This window comes from Eschrichtius robustus, chromosome 4, assembly GCF_028021215.1.
Source record: "Eschrichtius robustus isolate mEscRob2 chromosome 4, mEscRob2.pri, whole genome shotgun sequence".
NCBI classification, from domain to species: domain Eukaryota; kingdom Metazoa; phylum Chordata; class Mammalia; order Artiodactyla; family Eschrichtiidae; genus Eschrichtius; species Eschrichtius robustus.
Window position 1 is genome coordinate 99,484,290 of NC_090827.1, and position 18,571 is coordinate 99,502,860.

Below are 18,571 nucleotides of genomic sequence, written 5' to 3' on the forward strand. Positions count from 1 at the left end.
TTTATTTTAATAATTTTACTTATTTATTTATTTTTTTAAAATTTATTTTTCTTTTTTTCCTCCCTTTTCTTCTGAGCTGTGTGGCTGACAGGGTCTTGGTGCTCCAGGCCATGTCAGGCCTGAGCCTCTGAGGTGGGAGAGCTGAGTTCAGGACATTGGACCAGAAGAGACCTCCCAGCCCCATGTAATATCAATCAGCGAGAGCTCTCCCAGAGATCTCCATCTCAATGCTAAGACCCAGCTCCACCCAACGGCCAGCAAGTTCCAGTGCTGGACGCCCCATGCCAAACAACTAACAAGACAGGAACACAACCCCACCCATTAGCAGAGAGGCTGCCTAAAATCATACTAAGTTCACAGACACTCCAAAACACACCACTGGATGTAGTCCTGCCCACCAGAAAGACAAGATAAAGCCCCACCCACCAGAACACAGGCACCAGTCCCCTCCACCAGGAAGCCTACACAACTCACTGAACCAACCTCACCCACTGTGAGCAGACACCAAAAACAATGGGAATTACGAACCAACAGGAACTCTGCAAGCCAGAAGGGAGTGGCAGGACATATTTAAAGTGATGAAAGGGAAAAATCTACAACCAAGATTACTCTACCCAGCAAGGATCTCATTCAGATTCAACAGAGAAATTAAAACCTTTACAGACAAGCAAAAGAGAATTCAGCACTACCAAACCAGCTTTACAACAAATCCTAAAGGAACTTCTCTGGGCAGGAAACACAAGAGAAGGAAATGACCTACAAAAACAAACCCAAAACAATTGAGAAAATGGTAATAGGAACATACATATCGATAATACCTTAAATGTAAATGGATTAAATGCTCCAACCAAAAGACATAGACTGGCTGAATGGATACAAAAACAAGACCTGTATATATGCTGCCTACAAGAGACCCACTTCAGACCTAGGGACACATATAGATTGAAAGTGAGAGGATGGAAAAAGACATTCCATGCAAATGGAAATCAAAAGAAAGCTGGAGTAGCAATTCTCATATCAGACAATATAGACTTTAAAATAAAGACTATGACAAGAGACAAAGAAGGACACTACATAATGATCAAGGGATCAATCCAAGAAGAAGATATAACAATTGTAAATATTTATGCAGCAAACATAGGAGCACCTCAATATATAAGGCAAATGCTAACAGCCATAAAAGGGGAAATCGACAGTAACACAATCATAGTAGGGGACTTTCACACCCCACTTTCACCAATGGACAGATCATCCAAAATGAAAATAAATAAGGAAACACAAGCTTTACATGACACACTAAACAAGATGGACTTAACTGATATTTATAGGACATTCCATCCAAAAACAACAGAATACACATTCTTCTCAAGTGCTCATGGAACATTCCCGAGGATAGATCATATCTTGGGTCACAAATCAAGCCTTGGTAAATTTAAGAAAATTGAAATCATATCAAGTATCTTTTCCGACCACAACTCTATGAGACTAGATATCACTTACAGGAAAAAAAAAGCTAAAAAATAGAAACACATGGAGGCTAAACAATATGCTACTAAATAACCAAGAGATCACAGAAGAAATCAAAGAGGAAATCAAAAAATACCTAGAAACAAATGACAATGAAAACACGACGACCCAAAACCAGTGGGATGCAGCAAAAGCAGTTCTAAGAGGGAAGTTTATAGCAATACAATCCTACCTCAAGAAACAAGAAACATCTCAAGTAAACAACCTAAACTTACACCTAAAGCAATTAGAGAAAGAAGAACAAAAAACCCCCAAAGTTAGCAGAAGGAAAGAAATCATAAAGACCAGATCAGAAATCAATGAAAAAGAAATGAAGGAAACAATAGCAAAGATCAATAAAACTAAAAGCTGGTTCTTTGAGAAGATAAACAAAATGATAAACCATTAGCCAGACTCAACAGGAAAAAAAGGGAGAAGACTCAAAACAATAGAATAAGAAAATGAAAAAGGAGAAGTAACAACTGACACTGCAGAAATACAAAGGATCATGAGAGATTACAACAAGCAACCATATGCCAATAAAATGGACAACCACAAGGAAATGGACAAATTCTTGGAAAGGTACAATTTTCCAAGACTGAACCAGGAAGAATTAGAAAATGTAAACAGACCAATCACAAGCACTGAAATTGAAACTGTGATTAAAAATCTTCCAAGAAACAAAAGCCCACGACCAGATGGCTTCACAGGCGAATTCTATTATACATTTAGAGAAGAGCTAACACCTATCCTTCTCAAAGTCTTCCAAAATATAGCAGAGGGAAGAACACTCCCAAACTCATTCTAGGAGGCCACAATCACGCTGATACCAAAACCAGATAAAGATGTCACAAAAAAAGAAAACTACAGGCCAATATCACTGATGAACATAGATGCAAAAAACCTCAACAAAAAACTAGCAAACAGAATCCAACAGCACATTAAAAGGATCATACACCATGATCAAGTGGCGTTTATCCCAGGAATGCAAGGATTCTTCAATATACACAAATCGATCAGTGTGATACACCATATTAACAAACTGAAGGATAAAAACCATATGATAATCTCAATAGACGCAGAAAATCCTTTCGACAAATTCAACACCCATTTATGATAAAAACTCTCCAGAAAGTAGGAATAGAGGGAACCTATCTCAAAATAATAAAGGCCATATATGACAAACCCACAGCCAACATCATTCTCAATGGTGAAAAACTGAAACCATTTCCTCTAAGATCAGGAACAAGACAAGGTTGCCCACTCTCACCACTTTTATTCAACATAGTTTTGGAAGTTTTAGCCACAGCAATCAGAGAAGACAAAGAAATAAAAGGAATCCAAATCAGAAAAGAAGAATTAAAACTGTCACTTTGCAGATGACATGATACTATACATAGAGAATCCTAAAGATGCTACCAGGAAACTACCAGAGCTACTCAATGAATGTGGTAAAGTAGCAGTATACAGAATTAATGCACAGCAATCTCTTGCATTCCTATACACTAATGATGAAAAACCTGAAAGAAAATTAAGGAAACACTCCCATTTACCACTGCAACAAAAAGAATAAAATGCCTAGGAATAAACCTACCTAAGGAGACAAAAGACCTGTATGCAGAAAACTACAAGACACTGATGAAAGAAATTAAAAATGATACAAACAGATGGAGAGATATACCATGTTCTTGGATTGGAAGAATCAACATTGTGAAAATGACTCTACTACCCAAAGCAATCTACAGATTCAATGCAATCCCTGTCAAACTACCAATGGCATTTTTCACAGAACTAGAACAAAAAATTTCACAATTTGTATGGAAAAACAAAGACCCCGAATAGCCAAAGCAATCTTGAGAAAGAAAAACAGAGCTGAAGGAATCAGGCTCCCTGACATCAGACTATACTACAAAGCTATAGTAATCAAGAGAGTATGGTACTGGCACAAAAACAGAAATATAGATCAATGGAACAGGGTAGAAAGCCCAGAGATAAACCCATGCACATATGCTCACCCTATCTTTGATAAAGGAGGCGAGACTATACAATGGAGAAAAGACAGCCTCTTCAATAAGTGCTGCTGGGAAAACGGGACAGCTACATGTAAAAGAATGAAATTAGAACACTCGCTAACACCGTATACAAATATAAATGCAAAATGGATTAAAGACCTAAATGTAAGGCCAGACACTATATAACTCTTAGAGGAAAACATAGGCATAACACTCTATGACATAAATCACAGCAAGATTCTTTTTGACCCACCTCCTAGAGAAATGGAAATAAAAACAAAAATAAACAAATGGGACCTAATGAAACTTAAAAGCTCTTGCACAGCAAAGGTAACCATAAACAAGACGAAAAGGCAGCCCTCAGAGTGGGAGAGAATATTTGCAAACGAAGCAACTGACAAAGGATTAATCTCCAAAATGTACAAGCAGTTCATGCAGCTCAATATCAAAAAAACAAACAACCCAGTCCAAAAATGGGCAAGAGACCTAAATAGACATTTCTCCAAAGAAGATATACAGATTGCCAACAAACACATGAAAGGATGCTCAACATCACTAATCATTAAAGAAATGCAGATCAAAAGCACAATGAGGTATCACCTCATAACGGTCAGAATGGCCATCATCAAAAAATCTACAGACAATAAATGCTGGAGGGCTTCCCTGGTGGCGCAGTAGTTGAGAATCTGCCTGCTAATGCAGGGGACACGGGTTCGAGCCCTGGTCTGGGAAGATCCCACATGCCGCGGAGCAACTAGGCCCGTGAGCCACAACTACTGAGCCTGCGCATCTGGAGCCTGTGCTCCGCAACAAGAGAGGCCGCGATAGTGAAGAGGCCCGCGCACTGCGATGAAGAGTGGCCCCCGCTTGCCGCAACTAGAGGAAGCCCTCACACAGAAACGAAGACCCAACACAGCCAAAAATAAATATAAAAATAAAGTAAAAAAATAAATAAATGCTGGAGAGGGTGTGGAGAAAAGGGAACCCTTTTGCACTGTTGGTGGGAATGTAAATTGATACAGCCACTATGGAGAACAGTATGGAGGTTCCTTAAAAGACTAAAAACAGAACTACCATATGACCCAGCAATCCCACTACTGGGCATAAACCATTAGAAAAGCATAATTCAAAAAGAGTCATGTACCATAATGTTCACTGCAGCTCTATTTGCAATAGCCAGGACATGGAAGCAGCCTTTGTGTCCATCAACAGATGAATGGATGGAGAGGATGTGGCACATGTACACAATGGAATATTACTCAGCCATAAAAAGAAACAAAGTTGAGCTATTTATAGTGAGGTGGATGGACCTAGAGTCTGTCATACAGAGTGAAGTAAGTCAGAAAGAGAAAGACAAATACCGTATTCTAACACATATATATGGAATCAAAAAAAAAAAAAAAAAAAAAAAGGTTCTGATGACCTAGGGGCAGGACAGGAATAAAGACACAGACGTAGAGAGTGGACTTGAGGACACAGGGAGAGGGAAGGGTAAGCTGGGACAAAGTGAAAGAGTGGCATGGACATATATACACTACCAAATGTAAAACAGAGAGCTAGTGGGAAGCAGCCACATAGCACAGGGAGATCAGCTCAGTGCTTGGTGACCACCCAGAGGGGTGGGATAGGGAGGGTGGGAGGGAGGGAGATGCAAGAGGGAAGAGATATGGGAACATATGTATATGTATAACTGATTCACTTTGTTATAAAGCAGAAACTAACACACCATTGTAAAGCAATTATACCCCAATAAAGATGTTTAAAAAAAAAAAATTACAACAACAAAAATCTTCAGTCTTGCAGATTTAGAAACCCACATAAAAAGACTGTAAAAATGTCACTTCCCTTACTTTGATAAATAATAAAAAATTCTTGAATTTCAAACAAACAAACAAACAAAACAGAATCAATTACAGTTGACCCTTGAACATCTCGGAGGTTAGGGATGCTAACACTCCACACAGTGGAAAATTCGAGTATATCTTAACAGTTGGCCCTCCATTCCTGTGGTTCTGCATCTGCAAATTCAACCAGCCCAGGTTAGTGTAGTACTGTAGTATTTAGCATTGAAAAAGATCCACATATTAGTGGATTCATGCAGTTCAAACCCACGTTGTTCTAGAGTCAACTGTATTTCAGCATACATTTCCTGAGAGTGTTCTGTGGGCTAGGTACTATGCTAAGATGCTGAGGATTAAAAGCACAGTCCCCGCTCTTAAAGGGACTAATTTAGTCAGGAATCTACAAACTTTCTATAAAAAGGCAGATAGTAAAAAATTTAAGCTTTCCAGGTCATAACATCTCTAAAGCAACTATTTAAGTCTGACATAGTAGTGCAAAAGCAGACATAGCCAATATGTAAATAAAGGAGCATGACTATTTTTCCAATAAAACATATTTTATTAATTCCTATAAGTTTCATGGGTCACAAAATATTATTCTTCTTTTGATTTTTCAACCAGTTGAAAATGTTAAAAAAAATAATAAAATTCCTAGCTTGCTACCCATACAAAACAGGTGGCAGGGTAGATCTGGCCCATGGGCTGTAGCATGCCAACTCTGGATCTAGCAGGTAAGCCTGGAGAGAAAAGAGAGGAGTACCATACGTATACACAATACATATATTTACCATTCATATATAGTCTCAGCAACTAGCAGTAGGCTTTAAGAACAGACCTGTTATTTATCTCTGTATCTCTTCAGTCTTAATAGGAAACCAACTTTTGTGTTTTGTTTTTTATACTTACGCTAAAACTGATACTTTCTCTAAAACTTTCAGAAATTTTCAAATTTTGCCAAAAAATACGTAGACCCAAGCATTTAGTTTTATTTTCTTGAGTTTATATCTTTACAACAAAAGACCAATTACTTCGTACGTGTATCATGTGATGATTATGATTTATGACACATCGATAATAAATACTGTCTGATTGCTAGCCCTAAAGTACCACCTAGAGATAGAAACATATTACATATTCCCTCAAATATCTCCATGTTTTTTGTTTATATTGCTTCCTTTCACCCTCTAATTTTGAGGGTTTTTAAAATGAAAATAAAAGCAGAAAAAGAAAAACCTGCCTAACATCTACCACTGTGGAGCATGGTAACTCAAAGCAAGCAGAACACTTCTCAGGAGCAGCAGAGCTACTATGATAACTGTTGAAGCTGGGTGACGGGTTCACTGGAGTTCTTTGGGGTGTATCTGAAAATTTTCATAATAATTTCTGAGACTATGATGGAGAAAGAAGGTTGACTTATGAGGTCCATTAAATGCCTCAGCTGTGGCAGTTAGAGAGTCCCCAGCACTGTGAGGAAGGCGCATGAATAGTGCCACCTCACAGGCAGGTAGACCACATAGGGCCAAGGCAAAGGCCAGCTAAAAGAATTAGGGGCATGTGACAGAACTTGTTAAGTTCCTACTTTAACAGCTTTTTACAGTTTTTCTGTTAAAGTTATTTTATTTTATGCTTTTAAAGTGACTTTTAGTTGTTTTCAGTGCATTTTAGATACAAGGTTCATTTGGGTTCTGTAACAGAATACAATTAGTATGTATAACCTGCTGTGAAAACAAATGTTTCAAACATAGTATCAGTAACACTGGTGTCAAAAGCTAAAATTTTAAGGGAAGAGTGAGTCAGTTCATTCCCATTTCATTCCTTTAATATCACAGAACATTAGGAACAAATTGTTTCATAATATTTACTTTTATGATATTTTAAATTTTAGGCTAGTATAGTACATGATTTTTTTTTCTTCTACTCAACATTTTCAAGATTACTATAGTTAAGTAAGTGCAATCCTTGGTTACTGAAAATAAAGAGTATGCAAATACTATTCACCTCACTTTAGTGGTCTTTACCCAGTCTTTCATATAATAAATACAGTCCTAATATTAATAAGGATCTTTCACTCTGCATTATATAACTTGGTATGGAAAAATAAAATTAAAATGAATAGTAGCCAACCTGTGCTTTCCTCATGTATACCAAAGGTTCTTTAAGATGTTCAGGAGGTGCAGCAGGATGACTGGGTAAAGGAAACCTGGGGACAAAAAGAGGGAGCTGAGTACATTACTCTTTTTTTTTTTTTTAACAAAGAATGCATGTTTTTATTTATTCACTCAACAACCACAGACCTGAGAGCCCACTGCCATGTACTGGTTATATACAGGTAAACAGGCCCCTGCCCTCAAAAGGTTTACAAACCAGAAGGCAGGCAAGAAAAACTACAAAAGCACCACAAAAGCATATATAGGGGGAAAAGAAGTCAGAGCTATGTATTTGATACAATTTTCCCTTATGCTAAGAATTGAAAAGTATATACATTACTCTTAATAATTAATCAGTTCGCCTGGTTAGAAATTACTTACCTCTGTAGTCCATGATATAAGTGAAATAGATATTTGTTAGCAGTTCTATGGGTTTACACAAGGTACAACAACCTAATAAAACTTTAATTCTTATCCTACTAGTATTGTAGTTTTAAATTAACAATTTAATGACTCGTTAAAAGTTAAAGTGAATTCATAAATTTAGGTAATTTTAAAATTATTTAGCTCTGTAAGTGCTCATATGAAAATTTTCACAACTGTTAATTTTAGTATGTAACTACTATAACACTTAGAGAAATTTTTTAAAGTCTGAAGTCTAAAAAAGTCCATTAACTTACTAATATATCAACTTTTCTCATTTCTCCCAATTTCCTTTTCCATAGGATTGAAATGATAGTAAAAATACTCTCTTTTATAATAGCCATGTTTTAGTATTAATATATTACATACTACATTAATTCACAAATGTAATAAAATTTTGAAAATTTAATGTCTTAAAAATTATGTTTTCTATGTAACATTACATTTTATATTCAAAATGTATTGTTTTTTATTAAGAAAACAGATTTATTTATTCAACAAATATTTGAGCCATTCTAAGTATTAAGTATATGGTAGGATTAAGAAAGTTATCTCCTGTTCTTATGTACCTAATATTCTAGTGAAGAAAGAGTCAATATTTATAAAAACAAATAAATCAATAGAATAATATAAAATAGTAATAAGTACCATGAGAAAATGAGAGCAGGATAGAGTCAAAAGTGATTTGGAAGGGCAGGGAAGGTGTCTAGAAAAGCTAATATTTGAACCAAGACATGAGTGAAAAGGAGCCAACCATTCAAAGATCTGGGGGAAGAACATTCCAAGTAAAAGGACAGCAAGCACAAGACTCTGAGGTGGGAAAATATGGAATGTTTAAAAATCAGAAAAAGCCAGGATGGTTGAAATGTAATGACTGAGGCACAGAGTGATATAAAATCATAGAGAAGGCAATAGGAGAACAGAACAATTTAACATTTACTTAGCGTTTTCAATCTCTTTCACAACATATAGCTCCCATTGAAATTAATCATATAATTTGTACCTACAGCAAAGCAACCATGTTCTAACAATCAAGAACCATACACTGAATTCTCAAGAAATTCCTCATCCAAAGGGGGACATCCAAAGGGGGACACCAGACAGTTTCACTAACTGATTATTTCTGGCTAATTGTTTTTTTTCTACTAAAATCTGCATTCCATGTACCTAAACAAATCACCTTTCCCCACTCACAAGTGAAAAAAAAATTGATAATCTCTAGATACCTCAGTATTTCTTCTCATATGCAAGATAGTTTAAAAGCTATATATTTTACACCACTCACTACATCATTTGTAAAGAGACATGTGATTTATAATTAAATATAACTCTTAAAAATTCTTCCATTTTAATGGTAATTATTTCTAAACCTGATAAAACTTAGAAATTTAGGATTGAAACTTGAGAGCACTTACTGATGATCTTAAGGGTTATTTAATGCTCAAAGAAATTTATCCATAAAAAAAAGGTAAGAAGTGACAACCCCAAATCATTCATATTAAACCAAAATAAAGTTAGATATTTATTCAATTGTAAATATTTAATGAGAACCTACTAAGAGTTCAAGGTAATAGAGATACAGCAGTGAACAAAACATGTTAAAATCTCTGTCCTTGGGACTTCCCTGGAGGTCCAGTGGTTAAGACTCCATGCTCCCAATGGAGGGGGCACGGGTTCGATCCCTCATCGGGGAAGATCTCATATGCCACATCGCGCAGCCAAAAAATAAAATAAAATGAAATAGAATACAATAGAACAGAATAAAACAAAATAAAATAAAATCTCTGTCCTCCCGTATTTTACATTTAGTAATACAAAGAGATGAGGGTGAGTAGATAGGAACAATGCAGAAACCTGCATATCACTCTTGACTCCTCCCTCTTCCTGTCTCCCTAAATCCCCATAAATGCCACTCATCATCTCTACCCCACTGACACTGTGTGGCAACCAACATTTCTCGCCTGCATTCATCTGACAGATTCATAAGCAGTCTCCCCTGCTTCCACACTATTTTCAACCTATTTGCCAACTTCCCTGGTGGTTAGTCAGGAGCAGTGTCTTCCTTATTCACCGGTGATTGTATTTCCAGTGTCTAGCATAAGGTCTGGCACATACTAGATATCCAGTACATTGTTGAATAAATAAAATGCAAATGTGGTTATGTCACTACTTTGCTTAAAATCCTAAAATGGCACCCAAATGCTTTTAGGATCCAGTCTACAAATCCTTGAGTAAGAAGCACATCCTTGCCTACAGATCTAGCATAATCCTTTCCTATGCCCCTTTCCTCTCTACCATCCAACTTTTGTTGCCGTATGACTTTTGTTCCTCCAATATACTGCATTCTTTTCCACCTATAAACACCTCTGAACCTGTTGTTCCCTCGTGCCTAAAGCACTTTTCTTCTCTACCCCTTCCCCTGACTAAATCCAGCTCAGCTTTTTGATCTCAGTCTGAGTATTATTTCCTGTGATAAGTCATCATGATATCCCCAATCTGAGTTAGGTGCCTTCCCTATGTACTCCTTGTACTTACCCTATTATAGCGCTTACTATATTGTACTATAATTGCCTCTTTAAATTCTCTGTGCCCCACTGGGATGTAAGCTCCATAAAAAGCAAAGACTATCTGCCTAGCTTGTTCACTATCCCAGCACCTAGCTCTGTACATAACACATAACAAGCACATAGTAATATTTAAAACTAAGAGGGCAGGGTGGAGTCAAGATGGCAGTGTGGGAAGACCCCGAGTTAGCATCTCCCCATAATTAGGTTCCCTGCCGGCCGCTGGTGGAGGACCCTAATGCCCAAGGAGATGGGAGGAACCCCCAAGTGAACTGGTAGGACGTCGGGGGACTGAGGGGGGAGGAAAAGTGGAGGCCAGACAGGATCAGCGCCCCTGAGGATGGGGAGATCAGGAAAGGCACGTGGGAGGGGCCCTCAGGGAGGAGTGGAGGAGGAGCTGAGGGCATTTGCCCCACCGACTTGGGCACGGGGAGACTGCTGAGCTCCAAAGCCAGTCCCCTGCCCTCAAAGGGCCTCCACTTCCCATGGCCACATTGGTCCTGGGGGCATAGGAAGGAGGCTGAGGGGAGAAAAGGAGAGGCAGGCGGGAGGGCCCCTCTGCAACCGGAGGAACAGGAGAGGAGAGGAGGGTGTTTGCCCCACCCACTTGGGCCTAGGAAGCCTGCTGGGCTCCCAGGTGAGTTCCACCGCCCTCTGAGACCAGGGGTGGGGGGCGTAACTGGGCCCCTTCTGTTCTGTTGAGCCTACGCCCCACCTCCCACAGCCCACAGGGCCTTTTCCAGCCCTGTGGGTCCTAAGCATAGGCCCTGCCCACTGCCCAAAACTTGCCCTTGCTTAGGTCCCACCCTCCAGAGCCAAGGCCTTCCCCACCTGCCCCTTTTTTTTTCTTTTCCCTCCTCCTCTTTTTTATTATTGTGGTACTGTTGTACCTTCTGGTTGTTGATTCATCTATATTTTTATTTTTTTATTCTTTCTAATATATCTGTTAGTTTCCTAGTCTAATTTTTTTTTAACTTGGTTATAGTTCTCTCTCTTTTTTTTTTTTTTTGCCACCCCATGTGGCTTGTGGGATCTTGGTTCACGAGCCGGGCGTTGGGCCCAAGCTCCTGCGGTGGGAGCTCCGAGTCCGAATCACTGGACTAACAGAAAATCTCAGACCCCAGGGAATATTCATCAGAGTGAGTTCTCACAGAGGTCCTCATCTCAGCACCAAGACGCAACTCTACCCAACAGCCTAAAAACTCCAGTGTTGGAAGCCTCAGGCCAAACAACCAGTAAGACAGAAACACAATGCCACTCAAAAAAAAAAAAAAAAAAAAAAGAGATGGCAAAAAAATATGTGACAGATGAAGGAGCAAGGTAAAAACCTACAAGACCAAATAAATGAAGAGGAAATAGGCAATCTACCTGAAAAACAATTCAGAGAAAAAACAGTAGAGATGAATCACACACAAGGTTGTCCACTCTCAACACTATTATTCAACATAGTTTTGGAAGTTTTAGTCACAGCAATCAGAGAAGAAAAACAAATAAAAAGAAACCAAATCGGAAACAAGAAGTAAAGCTTTCACTGTTTGCAGATGACATGATACTATACATAGAGAATCCTAAAGATGCTACCAGAAAACTACTAGAGTTAATCAATGAATTTGGTAAAATAGCAGGATACAAAATTAATGCACAGAAATCTCTTGCATTCCTATACACTAATGATGAAAAATCTGAAAGAGAAATTAAGGAAACACTCCCATTTACCATTGCAACGAAAAGAATAAAATACCTAGGAATAAATCTATCTAAGGAGACAAAAGATCTGTATGCAGAAAACTATAAGACACTGAAGAAAGGAATTAAAGATGATACAAACAGATGGAGAGATATACCATGTTCTTGGATTGGAAGAATCAACATTGTGAAAATGACTACACTACGAAAAGCAATCTACAGATTCAATGCAATCCCTATCAAACTACCACTGGCATTTTTCAAAGAACTAGAACAAAAACTTTCACAATTTGTATGGAAACACAAAAGACCCCGAATAGCCAAGGCAATCCTGAGAAAGAAAAACAGAGCTGGAGAAAACAGGCTCCTGGACATCAGACTATACTACAAAGCTATAGTAATCAAGAGAGTATGGTACTGGCACAAAAACAGAAATATAGATCAATGGAACAGGGTAGAAAGCCCAGAGATAAACCCACGCACATATGGTCACCTTATTTTTGATAAAGGAGGCAAGAATATACAATGGAGAAGAGACAGCCTCTTCAATAAGTGGTGCTGGGAAAACTGCACAGCTACATGTAAAAGAATGAAATTAGAACACTCCCTAACACCATACACAAAAATAAACTCAAAATGGATTAAACACCTAAATGTAAGGCCAGACACTATCCAACTCTTAGAGGAAAACATAGGCAGAACACTCTATGACATAAATCACAACAAGATCCTTTTTGACCCACCTCCTAGAGAAATGGAAATAAAAACAAAAATAAACAAATGAGACCTAATGAAACTTAAAAGCTTTTGCACAGCAAAGGAAACCATAAACAAGATGAAAAGACAACCATCAGAATGGGAGAAAGTATTTGCAAATGAAGCAACTGACAAAGGATTAATCTCCAAATTTACAAGCAGCTCATGCAGCTCAATATCAAAAAAACAAACAACCCAATCCAAATATGGGCAAGAGACCTAAATAGACATTTCACCAAAGAAGATATACAGCTTGCCAACAAACACATGAAAGGATGCTCAACATCACTAATCATTAGAGAAATGCAAATCAAAACTACAATGAGGTATCACCTCACACCAGTCAGAATGGCCATCATCAAAAAATCTAGAAACAATAAATGCTGGAAAGGGTGTGGAGAAAAGGGAATCCTCTTGCACTGTTGGTGGGAATGTAAATTGATACAGCTACTATGGAGATCAGTATGGAGGTTCCTTAAAAATCTAAAAATAGAACTACCATATGACCCAGCAATCCCACTACTGGGCATATACCCTGAGAAAACTATAGTTCGGAAAGAGTCATGTACCACCATGTTCACTGAAGCTCTATTTGCAATATCCAGGACATGGAAGCGGCCTGGGTGTCCACTGACAGATGAATGGATGGAGAGGATGTGGCATATGTATAAAATGGAACATTACTCAGCCATAAAAGAAATGAAATTGAGTTATTTGTAGTGAGGTGGATGGACCTAGAGACCATCATACAGAGTTGAGTGGGTCGGAAAGAGAAAAAAAAAATACCATATGCTTACACATATATATGTAATATAAAAACAAAACAAAACAAAACAAAATGGTTCTGAAGAACCTAGGGGCAGGACAGGAATAAAGATGCAGACATAGAGAATGGACTTGAGGACACACAGAGGGGGAAGGGTAAGCTGGGACGAAGTGAGAGAGTGGCATAGACTTATATATACTACCAAATGTAAAATAAATAGCTAGTGGGAAGCAGCTGTATAGCACAGGGAGATCAGCTCAGTGCTTTGTGACCACCTAGAGGGGTGGGATAGGGAGGGTGAGAGGGAGATGCAAGAGGGAGGAGACATGGGGATACATGTATATGTATAGCTGATTCACTTTGCTATAAAGCAGAAACTAACACACCATTGTAAAGCAATTATACTCCAATAAAGATGTTAAAAAAATTTTTTTTAATAAAATTTTAAAAAAAGATGAATCACAATCTCAGAAATAGAATGGAGGCACAGATTGACAAAATACAAGAAATGTTTAACAAAGATCTAGAAGAACTAAAGAACAAACAGAGATGAACAACACAATAACTGAAATGAAAAATACACTAGAAGGAATCAATAACAGAATAACTGAGGCAGAAGAACGAATAAATGAGCTGGAAGACAAAATGGTGGAAATAACTGCTGAGGAGCAGAATAAAGAAAAAAGAATGAAAAGAACTGAAGATAATCTCAGAGACCTCTGGGACAACACTAACCGCACCAACATTTGAATGTAGGGGTCCCAGAAGAAGAAGAGCAAAAGAAAGGGACTGAGAAAATATTTGAAGAGATTATAGTCAAAAACTCCCCTAATATGGGAAATGAAATAGTCACCCAAGTCCAGGAAGCACAGAGAGTCCCATTCAGGATAAACCCTAGGAAAAACACACCAAGACACATATTAATCAAACTAACAAAAATTAAATTCAAAGAAAAAATATTAAAAGCAGCAAGGGAAAAACAAAATATAACATACAAAGGAATCTCCATAAGGTTATCAGCTGAGTTTTCAGCGGAAACTCTGCAAGACAGAAGGGAGTGGCAAGATATACTTAAAGTGATGAAAGAGAAAAACTTATAACCAAGATTACTCTACCCAGCAAAGATCTCTTTCAGATTGGATGGAGAAGTCAAAACCTTTTCAGACAAGCAAAAGCTAAGAGAATTCAGCACCATCAAACCAACTTTACAACAAATGCTAAAGAAACTTCTCTAGGTGGGAAACACAATAGAAGAAAAAGACCCACAAAAACAAACCCAAAACAATTAAGAAAATGGTAATAGGAACATACATGTCGATAATAACCTTGAATGTAAATGGATTAAATGCTACAACGAAAAAGCACAGACTGACTGAATGGATACAAAAACAAGACCCATAATATATATGCTGCCTACAAGAGACCCACTTCAGACCTAGGGACACATACAGACTGAAAGTGAAGGGATGGAAAAAGATATTCCATGCAAATGGAAATCAAAAGAAAGCTGGAGTAGCAATACTCGTATCAGATAAAATAGACTTTAAAGTAAAGATTGTTACAAGAGATAAGGAGGGACACTACATAATGATCAATGGATCAATCCAAGAAGAAGATATAACAATTATAAATGTTTATGCACCCAATAAACATTGAGGAGCACCTCAATACATAAGGCAAATGCTAACAACCATGAAAGGAGAAATCGACAGTAACACAATAATAGTAGGGGACTTTAACACCCCTGTTACCCCAATGGACAGATTATCCAAACAGAAAATAAATAAGGAAACACAAGCTTTAAATGACACAATAGACCACATAGATTTAATTGATATTTATAGACCATTCCCTCCAAAAGTGGCAGAATACACTTTCTTCTCAAGTGCACATGGAACATTCTCCAGGATAGATCACATCTTGGGTTACAAATCCAGCCTCGGAAAATTTAAGGAAATTGAAATCGTATCCAGCATCTTTTCTGACCACAATGCTATGAGATTGGAAATCTATTACAGGAAAAAATACTGTAAGAAAGACAAATACATGGAGGCTAAATAGTGCACTACTAAATAACCAAGAGATCACTAAGAAATCAAAGAAGAAATTTAAAAATACATAGAAACAAATGACAATGAAAACACGATGACACAAAACCTATGGGACACAGCAAAAGCAGTTCTAAGAGGGAAGTTTATAGCCATTCAATCTCACCTCAAGAAATAAGAAAAATCTCAAGTAAACAATCTAACCCTACACTTAAAACAACTAGAGAAAGAAGAACAAAGACAACCCAAAGTCAGTAGAAGGAAAGAAATCATAAAGATCAGAGCAGAAATAAATGAAATAGAAACGAAGAAAGCAATAGCAAAGATCAATAACACTAAAAGCTTGTTCTTTGAGAAGATAAAAATTGATAAACCCTTAGCCAGACCCATCAAGAATAAAAGGGAGAGGACGCAAATCAATAAAATTAGAAAGGAAAAAGGAGAAATCACAACTGACACCGCAGAAACACAAAGGATTTCAAGAGAGTACAACAAACAACTATATGCCAAAAAAATGCACAACCACGAGGAAATGGACAAATTCTTGAAAAGGTACAATTTTCCAAGACTGAACCAGGAAGAATTCGAAAATATATACAGACCTATCACAAGCAATGAAATTGAAACTGTAATTAAAAATCTTCCAACAAACAAAAGTCCAGGACCAGATGGCTTCACAGGAGAATTCTATCAAACATTTAGAGAAGAGCTAACACTGATCCTTCTCAAATTCTTCCAAAACATTGCAGAGGAAGGAACACTTCCAAGCTCATTTTACGAGGCTACCATCAATCTGATATCAAAACCAGAGAAAGATATCACAAAACAAGAAAATTACAGGCCAATATCACTGATGAACATGGACGCAAAAATCCTCAACAAAATACTAGCAAACAGAATCCAACAACACATTAAAAGGATCATACACCATGATCAAGTGGGATTTATCCCAGGGATGCAAGGATTCTTCAGTATACGCAAATCAATCAATGTGATACACCACATTAACAAATTTAGGAATAAAAACCATATGATCATCTCAATAGATGAAGAAAAAGCTTTTGACAAAATTCAACACCCATTTGATAAAAACTCTCCAGAAAATGAGCATAGAGGGAACCTACCTCAACATAATAAAGTCCATATTTTACAAACCCACAGCCAACATCGTTCTCAATGGTGAAAAACTGAAACCATTTCCACTAAGATCAGGAACAAGACAAGGATGTCCACTCCCGCCACTCTTATTCAACATAGTTTTGCCATGGCAATCAGAGAAAAAAAAGAAATAAAAGGAATACAAATTGGAAAAGAAGAAGTAAAACTGTCACTCTTTGCAGATGACATGATACAGTACAGAGAAAATCCTAAGGATGCCACCAGAAAACTACTAGAACTAATCAATGAATTCAGTAAGGTTGCAGGATACAAAATTAATGCACAGAAATCTCTTGCATTACTATACACCAACGATGAAAAATCAGAACGAGAAATTAAGGAAACAATCCCATTTACCATTGCAGCACAAAGAATAAAATACCTAGGAATAAACCTACCTAAGGAGGCCAAAGACCTGTACTCAGAAAACTATAAAACACTGATGAAGAAATCAAAGATGACATAAACAGATGGAGAAATATAGTATGCTCTTGGATTGGAAGAATCAATATTCTGAAAATGACTATACTACCCAAAGCAATCTACAGATTCAATGCAATCCCTATCAAACTACCAATGGCATTCTTCACAGAATTAGAACAAAAAATTTTACAGTTCATGTGGAAACACAAAAGACCCCGAAGAGCCAAAGCAATCTTGAGAAAGAAAAACAGAGTTGGAGGAATCAGGCTCCATGAATTTAAACAATACCACAAAGCTACAGTAGTCAAGACAGTATGGTACTGGCACAAAAACAGAAATATAGGTCAATGGTACAGGAAAGAATGCCCAGAGATAAACCCACGCACATATGGTCACCTAATTTACGAGAAAGAGGAAAGAACATACAATGGGGAAAAGACAGCCACTTCAATAAGTGGTGCTGGGAAAACTGGACAGCTACATGTAAAAGAATGATATTAGAACACTACCTAACACCATACACAAAAATAAACTCATAATGGATTAAAGACCTAAATGTAAGACCAGACACTATAAAACTCTTAGAGGAAAACATAGGAAAAACACACTTTGACATAAACCACAACAAGATCTTTTTGACCCACCTCCTAGAATAACAGAAATAAACACAGAAATAAACAAATGGGACTTAATTGAACTTAAAAGCTGTTGCACGACAAAGGAAACCATAAGTAAGACAAAAAGACAACCCTCAGAATGGGAGAAAATAGTTGCAAATGAAACAACAGACCAAGGATTAATCTCCGAAATATACAAACAGCTCATGTAGCTCAATGTCAAAAATCAAACAATACAATTAAAAAATGGGCGGAAGACTTAACTAGACTCACCAAGGAAGACATACAGATGGCCAAGAGGCACATGAAAAGATGCTCAACATCATTAATTATTAGAGAAATGTAAATCAAAAGCACAATGAGGTATCACTTCATAACGGTCAGAATGGCCATCATCAAAAAATCTAGGAACAATAAATGCTAGAAGGGTTGTGGTGAAAAGGGAACCCTCTTGCACTGCTGGTGGGAATGTAAATTGTTACAACCACTATGGAAAACAGTATGGAGGTTCCTTAAAAAACTAAAAACAGAACTACCATATGACCCAGCAATCTCACTACTGGGCATATACCCTGAGAAAACCATAGTTCGGAAAGAGTCATGTACCACAGTGTTCATAGCAGC

General features: G+C 37.5%; 1 protein-coding gene across 2 annotated transcripts in view; it reads right to left on the reverse strand.

Annotated features, from left to right (window-relative positions):
• TBC1D19 (TBC1 domain family member 19) overlaps nucleotides 1–18,571 on the reverse strand; it is a 160,147-nt gene that overhangs the window by 102,049 nt on the left and 39,527 nt on the right. For both annotated transcript variants that reach the window (XM_068542262.1, XM_068542261.1), the window contains one exon: nucleotides 7,484–7,559. In XM_068542262.1, coding sequence (XP_068398363.1) covers nucleotides 7,484–7,559 — 76 coding nt within the window. The remainder of the gene's footprint in view (nucleotides 1–7,483; nucleotides 7,560–18,571) is intronic.